The sequence below is a fragment of the Apis florea genome, unplaced genomic scaffold (assembly GCF_048593485.1).
Source record: "Apis florea isolate Af1SG1 unplaced genomic scaffold, ASM4859348v1 contig_3367_pilon, whole genome shotgun sequence".
NCBI lineage: Eukaryota > Metazoa > Arthropoda > Insecta > Hymenoptera > Apidae > Apis > Apis florea.
Window position 1 is genome coordinate 1,401,902 of NW_028256746.1, and position 8,327 is coordinate 1,410,228.

Sequence of the window (8,327 nt, forward strand, 5' to 3'; positions counted from 1 at the left end):
TTGTTATCGGTGCCTCGTACATAAAACTCGGCCGGAATATCGCACGACATTCCGATGATAACCGATCGAATTTTAATCGGGGGGAGTAGGGGGGGGGGAGGTGTAGGGGAGGGGAGGGAGGCGGAATTGGATAGCTGACGTGTGATCCTCTCGAAAATCCACGTAAAACGCGATATGCCAGAAATCAATCCCCGATGTGTCATCGTCGACTTTGGCCTTGTGCGCAGTAATACATTCGACCGATTCACGACCGATTCCCTCCTCTCCCTCCCGCCCCGCGTGTTTCGAATCAGAGAGAATATTCGACCAAGTATGCGTCGCATACGTTGTCGTCCGTTTGTTCCCTTCGTCTGTTGTTGTTCCCATCGTTTTTTTTTTTTTTTTTTTTTTCGTTTGGCCGAATTTTTATTCAAGTTTTCTCGCGAATTTTCGGCAAACTGTTTTTCAACGAATCTTGAAATTTGTCGCGTGTTGTATAAAGCGAATAAACAATATTTTGGATTGTTGTAATTTCAGAACGAAGAAAATGTAGCTGAAAATTTAACCTTTTTTTTTTTTTTTTTTTTAATTTTTGTCGTTTAAGTCGAAGTTCGAATCTTCGAATCTGTTATAGATTCTGTTATATATATATATATATATTGAATTTGTTATAGATTCAATAAATACAATTTTCCAGCGTTTTTACAACTGATTGAAATTTTCCAACTTTAAAAGTATCTTTAAAAATATCAAGTCTTCACGCTTTAAAAACGAATTCAAACTAATTATTCTTTCTTTTCTCGATTTTTCATCAACAATCAATAAAAAACTAAGGGAATCCATCCATCCATCCATCCATCAATCTTTCTTTCACGAATCTTGTAATCGATGTAAAAAAATCGCGAAAGGGTGATCTTCTTTGATCGCAAAAAAAAAAAAAAAAAAAAAAGAAAAAACGAAGGAAAAATCGACGCGCTGAAAAATTCGACGCGCCGTTGAAAAATGTTATATACGCGAGAAATTCGGTTATTTACGAAGTTGATCGCGTTAGGCGAGCGAAAGCGGAGGGCAAGCCGATGGCCGAGTAATTAAAACTCACGTTGCTCGCGGTGGCCGTTGCTAGAAGTGGCCCGCCTGACGTTGAAAGCGTTTCTAAACTGGCCAGGTTTCGAGTTCTCGCCACACGTCGAACGACAAAATTGTTTTCGCCCGAACGAAGCATTTATACAAACCGTAAAAAGCCGCGCATTCGGAAACGGGCGATCTATTAAATTTTGATGAGCTTTTTGTCGCGACGCGTCTAACTCGTGCCGATCTCTCTGTCTCTTCGCCTCTTCGTTTCGAGAAGTTTCGAGAATCAGATTTAGAAATCGAACGAAATCGTTCGAGCCGCATTTCTCAAAATTCTTTGATCTCGCGAGACAAGAGGAATAAAGATGCGAGAGAGATGAAGTTTGATCGTTTATCAATTAATTGGAAATAAATATCATACGAAAGGAAATAATTTGTCATGGAAATATAAGAAGAGAGGAGAAAATATGGAACGAAATTTTTCATCGGAGATTTCGTTTTTTCGTGAGAATCGAGTTTGAAAATTGTTCGATTATTACACCCGTGAAATTGGCTAATTCCCGATTGGGCGCGAGTGAACGAATGAATGAATTATCGATATTCTATGAAAATGTAGAATTAATTTTCGTATAAAAATTTTATTATCTTCCCTTACATTCGCGTAATAGAACAATCTGTTCGAAGCCAAAAGACTTTGCTTTTCGCTTCGTAAAACTTAAAAACTTAATTCGATCTTCTGAAATCTTGGACGAACGAAATTTTGTCCTATCGTTTTTTCTTTTCGATCGAACAATTGAACGGAATCGTTGGAAAAAAATAAGTGAACAAAAATAAGGAATAAACATCCGAATTACACATCACAAAAATATAATCTCGAGTAAAATAATTATCTCCCATTTCCCCGCGATCTCAGAGATCATAAATTTTCGGAACAATGGCTTCTATACGGGATGGAATCCCCATAAGTTTCTACGGCATTCAACGGTCAACCACGAAATCCGTTGAAGGGTGTACGAAAGGGGGAAGGCAGGATAGAGAGACAAGGGAAGGGGGAGGGAGAATGGAGAGAAGTATGCACGTTCAACTCGGTTCGTAATGAACTTGTGAATATTTAGTGGAGTAATTACCCTTCGTGGCGTGTCTCTGGTACGTCTAGGACGATAAGAGGCGGCGGAACAAAATTCGGAAGCAAAACCAATATCAACGGGCCACCTGTGCCCGGCCTTCTCGTTACGTCTCGTTCGTGCCACCAGGCCTTACCCTCCTCCTCTCCTCCGTGTTGATAATTTGATTTCCTATAGGATTGACCGACGAATACATCAACACAATTTTATCTCCACCCTTTCTCTCCTCAAAGATGGAAAGATTTTCGTCGATTCGAATTTCGCTCCGCACTTTCTCCGATCTTTCTCGATTTTTTAACTTTAAATCTCTCCCTTTAGTTTCAGCTAGTTTACTCTTCCTCAATCAACCCCTCGAAGAATTCTATTCGAGCGTCCCGTGGAATGCGTTTCTACGAGACGAGACATAGTTATAATAATAATAATAAACTCGTATCGAGAAAGAGTTGGGGCGCAGAGTATTTTCTGTGTACACGTTGCTTTATCAGGTGGCCGAGTTTTTTTTTTCTTTTTTCTTTTTTCTGTTGAAATATTCGCGTAACGCGAATAAATCAGTTTTGTCCGGGAAGAGAGTGACACGAGCGTGAGCACTCTCTCGGCTACGGCTATTAATCATCAACGAGTCGCCAGGGGAGGGGAGTGTGTTTCCACAACCCCTCCGAGAAGTGGTGGCCCTCGCTCTCGCCTCTCCTCACCTCTCCCCCCCCCTTCAGTTGCTCGTTTATTTCGCGCGCGGAGACTTTACAATTCAATCTCTTCTCCACGCCATCCATCGAGCTCCGTTTCGTCCTTTTCATGAATAAGTCGAGCCGTTTCCGCGCGAGCGAAGCCGGAGCGCACGCTCGATTCAACATTATCGATGCGACTCGACTCGATTCGATTCGATTCGAATCGATCGATGAAGGAAGGAAGGAAGGGGACTGGAGAGAAGAGGAGGAGGAACGATGAGGAACGGATGAAAGGGGGGGGGGCTTACAAGGGGACTTTCGAATTCTCTCGGGGGGATTGGACCGGTGTCGTATCGTGTGCAAAACAGGAGAGGAAGGGCAACGGTGAAAAGGAGAGACGCGGGTGTATAAGGAGAGATCTCATCAGAGACAGCCGACACTTAAATTCCCTATTTCGTTTCTCCTCGATACAGCCACGTTTGTCGCGTTCCTCGCCTCCCCGAACTGCTTTCTCCGTCCTAGTTAATGTCGTATTCTCGATGTGAAAAAAAAAGAGAAAGAAGGAAGGAAGGAAGGAAGAAAGAAAGGAAGAGAACGATCGAGGAAACGAGAGTCGAGACTTCTTATCGGTACGAGTCAGCTCTACCAGTCAGGTTACCAGTTTCCTCTTCGCCTTTTTCTCACCCTAGGCGCGCGCGCTCCCTCGCCGATTTCCCGCCTCTCCTCGATTACTCCTCGGCGAGATCAATCCCGACCTTGAATCGCGAGGTGTAGAATGGAACCTATTCTAGGATTGAAGGATCGGAGAACTCCGATCCCGGAGACGAGTGTCAAGCTGTCGTGAACAGCGCGGTGTCTTTGCCGTCGAAGAGAAAGCATCGAAATTTATTACTTAAAAATCGATGCTTCGTCCCTTCGAAGAGACGAGAGAAGAGACGCCTCGATTAAATTCTAAAATTTTGTATAAATGTATTAGATCGAACGAAGGGTTTGCAAAGGGTCAAAGGCAAACACTTATTTCTCTGAGAAAGGATAGAGCCGAGTTTCAACCGGAAACGGATGCTTGTTTTTTTCCATTATATTATCGCGGAGAGAGCGGCACACCTCCCTCCCTCCCACCCATAGTTATTATATCGCGTTTACATTTGCATTTCAACGACACAAGGAACCCTCTCGCGAAGCGTCCCGGTTCATTTTAAATCCTTTCCACGTTGTTGCGCCTGCGTCGCCCCGTTTCCTTTCCTCCGATCTCCTCTTCTCCCCGCCCCGTTTCTTCCGTTTCGCGCCTCCCCGTGCTAAAAACGCGCAACAAAGGAAATTTCGAAAGGCACGATCGGCCAGTTAATTTATGCTGTCTGTCTTGCCGGCCGGGATACGGGTTCCGTCAAGCCGCCGCTACTCTCGCGGCAGGAGGCGAGATCAAATTAATAGCCAGACATTTTTTCCAACTGAAAGGGGAAAGGGTGAAGGGGAGGAAAGAAAGGAGAAGAAGGGGGTAAAAAGGGAAGAGTATACCGATTATAAAACGCTCGGATGGCGTGCAAACGAAGGCGTTCGCGTTTTTTCTTTTCCTCTCTTTTTGTGCGAGAGAGAGAAACGCGGGCTCGAAGCTTGGCAGAGCATCGCAGCTTTGTTGCGTGTCTTTGTCGAGACTTGTACATTTATTACACGGCACACGGTGTAATTCTCATATCGGGTGAATTATCGTTTTTTTATAAATCTAGATGCCCCCCCTCCTTGATTTTTCTATTAATTAAGAATGGATCGACGGATCTTTCGATGATTCAAGTTTAATTTTTGAATATCCAGTCGAGAAGTAAAATCGAGGTTTTTAAAACAATAATTTATTTATAATAGGTTGATACGTTACAATTATAGAGATTGGAAGGGATAATGTTTTAACATCTTTCTTTTTTATTCCGGTTCAGATTCCTCGATGAATCCAGAGATGAATCCAGAATGAAGCAGTAAAAACGCGAAAGCAGATATAGATTAGATGGTATTTATATAATATTAATCGTTAATCAAGCAATACCGATCTTGGAGAGATCCTCCATATCGACTTAGATGTGTAAATAATTACAATGCGTTCAATGAATTTGACTGTTTCCCTGAGTTACATCCCTCTTTTGGTTTGCATTTCACGCGCCATTTATAGTCGCAAATTTGACGCGCTTCGTCGAATTGAAGACCAGCTGGGCATTCCATAGGAATTGGTGGATCCGTGGTGCAGACGAAGAACGAAGAACAGTTGCACGGGTGTACGATCATCGTGTGGTTCTCATTTAAATCATCCGGGCACTGTGGTTTCAGATTTTGAGAGTTTACGTAGACCATGAACACCGCGATAAGAACGATGAAGAAGGCTGGAAACAGGTCGAATTGTTATTTTTTTACATTTTTCAAACGATGTAAAAATATATAACGATCCGTCGCACGCAAATTGTTTGCAAATTTACAAATTCGGTCAATTTGTTCGCAACGATCTAACAATTTATAGATTAGATTTAATCTGGTATGCGCAAATAAATGAATCAAAGAGCACTTTATAATATTTATAAAACACAAATATTCTTTCCTATCTCGAATTCTTCGTTTTTTTAATCGCGTAAACGATACGAAAATGAACTCGATTCTCATAAAAATTTCTATTTTCCAAAATTTTTATCTTCTTATCGACCCTTACCTACATCATCGAATAACGGGGATTAATACTTGGTGAATCAATTTTAAAAACTTACCTTTCATCTTGTATCCGTGAAGCAATACGAATGTCAAATGTTCAAACTCCGTGTCACCGTAGATATTAACTTACCCGGTCAAATTTTAGATTCGCTTTATATACTCGATCGATCGTTCGATTATTTCTCATTATCTATACGCCGATCCTGTTCTATTTTTCGGCTCGTTCGATTGTTTCTTTTTTGTTTTTTTTCTTTCTTTTATCAATCACACACCATTATGATGCCATTAGAGTTGCTTATCGTAGATCGTAGATAACAGAGATTCGCGATTAAATCTTTTCAAAAATAACTCGACATTTCTTAATAAATTTTCCTACACGTTCCTTTAAATTACATTTAAACTTCCATCGTTTTCCTTGTGAACATTTTTATTAATTAATTATATATCCCTATCGATATACAACAAATACAACGATCAATTTTTATCGGCAAAATCCCCGATCTCCTTGCCTGATCAATCATATGCGATGTAATTAAAAAAAGAAATCACTTCGATAGTGGTAAGAAATTTCAAAGGATATCGTGCAAATATACGAATACTCGTTTGCACGTATTGTACGTGCTACGCTACGCTTGATTACTGACAAAAAAAAAAAAAAAGAAAAAAAAAGAAAGCTTGAAAGAACCTTCACTCGTTCTTTCGATTTTCTCTTCCCGAGATCCGATCATCCCTGAAATTTTTAGATACCTGTAACACACGTGCACGGTGGTAAATCGAGATGGAGCAAGTGAGAGGGAGCGGGGGAGGGAGGGAGAAAAGGAACTTTGGCTGACATTCGGACAATGGCGGCGTGGTGCTGTCGCGTTCGGTTCCTGGTTATGGCGGGTGCACAATGCCTATTGTCGAGCAACCCACCGTACAAACGTGTGTGCCAACGCTTCCGCACAACGGGCCACTGCTGCTCCACCACCACTTCTCGTCCCTCTGTTTCACCTTAACGGCCACGCACGCCGCCACCCCTTTTCTCATCACCCCTCCTTCACCCTTACCGATTTTTTCGCAACTTCCCTTGCGTTTGGCAAGGGCAATAAGATCGCGCTCCTGGAAGAGGAGGAGGAGAAGGAGAAGGGCCGATTCCTCTCTTTCTCTCTATCTATCTATCTTTCTCGAAGGAAATGAGCCTCTCGCGTTAGGAATCTTGGATACAAGATGGATGCAGGATTTTGTACCTTTTCGACGTTTTGAAAGGACACTGTAATGCATTTTCGATCGGCGAAATATTCATCCCGTTTTCGCAGAGTCGAACGCGTATGAAGCGAGTTCTCGCTGTGAAATGGAGATTAAAGTCCGATTTCGTCCGATCTTCTGATTTTATTCTAAAGGAGAAAGAAAATGATACATTCCCTATTGGATGTAGATTAGGTGCAAATTTTTGAAATGGAGAATGGAGAAGTTGGCTCCTCTTTTTTTTTCTGGCTTTTGGTTATTTTAAATTAATATAAGTTATGTTAGATGTAAACATGAATTCGAATAATTTTAATCCGAATTTTATCGGTACGAGAGATAAGGTATATATACGTGACGATGTTGATAATTTGTTTATTGGCGATTGCAATAGTTTTGTAGTGTTTTCTAACAGGTGACTAATATAGTAATAGTTTAATCGACGATGAACGGAATGTAAGAGCGTAGAATCTAACGAGGATAACACGGAATACACGTGTAAGAAGATTAATTTGTCCAAATCTTATCGTTACGTCACTCGTCACCGATTATAACTTGTTAAATTCACGATAAAAATCGAAGCATAGTCGTTTATATCTTTTCTCGATGTTTATTCAGGCATAATACGCAACTAACGTTTCGATGCTAAAAAAAATCAAATAGTCATTACGAATATCAGTCAAAGATTAGGGCAATAAAATTTAATTTTCCCATTCGTAAATAACTATTATAATTTTAATCTTATTTCGCGGTAAAAGTTTAATGAAAATAATGAACGATAACATGAAACCGTTGTTCCCGTAACATTGAAGATAGATAAGATTATTGATGATTTGATCTTTGACAATATCATTGTAAAATTTTGTCAAAAATATTTCTTCGTTGTCTTAAAATCTCTCTATCTTAACTGATTTAAAATCAAATTTTATGTACGCGTTTCATCCAAATTCAACGTTTTCGAAATATCATATAAAATTATTTCGCAAATAATTATCTCGGTATATTACGAAACGTATCGATAAAACGAAACGAAGAATGAGAATAAATTTTATTTATTCGAGGCGTTTGACGTTTTATTATTTATTATATAATGCCATTAATTTTAAGAACGACACGAGTGTTCTTTCCATTCTAATAGACAAAGGTTTATAAATACTGAATATTTGCTAATTGACAGATCGTATAAAAATGTGTTGCCAACATTTATCATACTCTGCACGACGTGAATGATGGACTTTTCTAGTCACTCGATGTGTTTCGACGGCAAGAAAATTTATATCTCGTGACAAAAAAAAAAATATTTCGCGATATTATTATTACGCACTGCTAAACACATTTAACACATTAAAATATAAAACGCATAATCGATCCATTTAATGTAAATTATCTTTTCGTAAGCGAAAACGAAATTACTCGAAAGAAATCGATGACTGGACGAATTTTTCGAAGAACGAAAAAAAAAAAAAAAAAAAAAAAAGAGTGAAGAGAGAAAAAAGAAACAACTTCTTCGAATTCCCATCTCAATAATTGAAACACAATTAGCGAGAAAAAAAAAATATATATATATATAAGTATTTAA

At 39.8% G+C, this 8,327-nt stretch overlaps 1 protein-coding gene across 1 annotated transcript; it reads right to left on the minus strand.

Moving 5' to 3' along the window:
• Positions 1–4,918: 4,918 nt before the first annotated feature.
• On the minus strand, positions 4,919–5,587 carry LOC105736035 (peritrophin-1). Its single transcript, XM_012489176.3, has 2 exons — positions 5,581–5,587; positions 4,919–5,205 (listed from the first exon to the last, which is right to left on the minus strand). Exons 1-2 carry the CDS (start codon positions 5,585–5,587, stop codon positions 4,919–4,921), a joined length of 294 nt encoding a protein of 97 aa, XP_012344630.2.
• Positions 5,588–8,327: the final 2,740 nt, after the last annotated feature.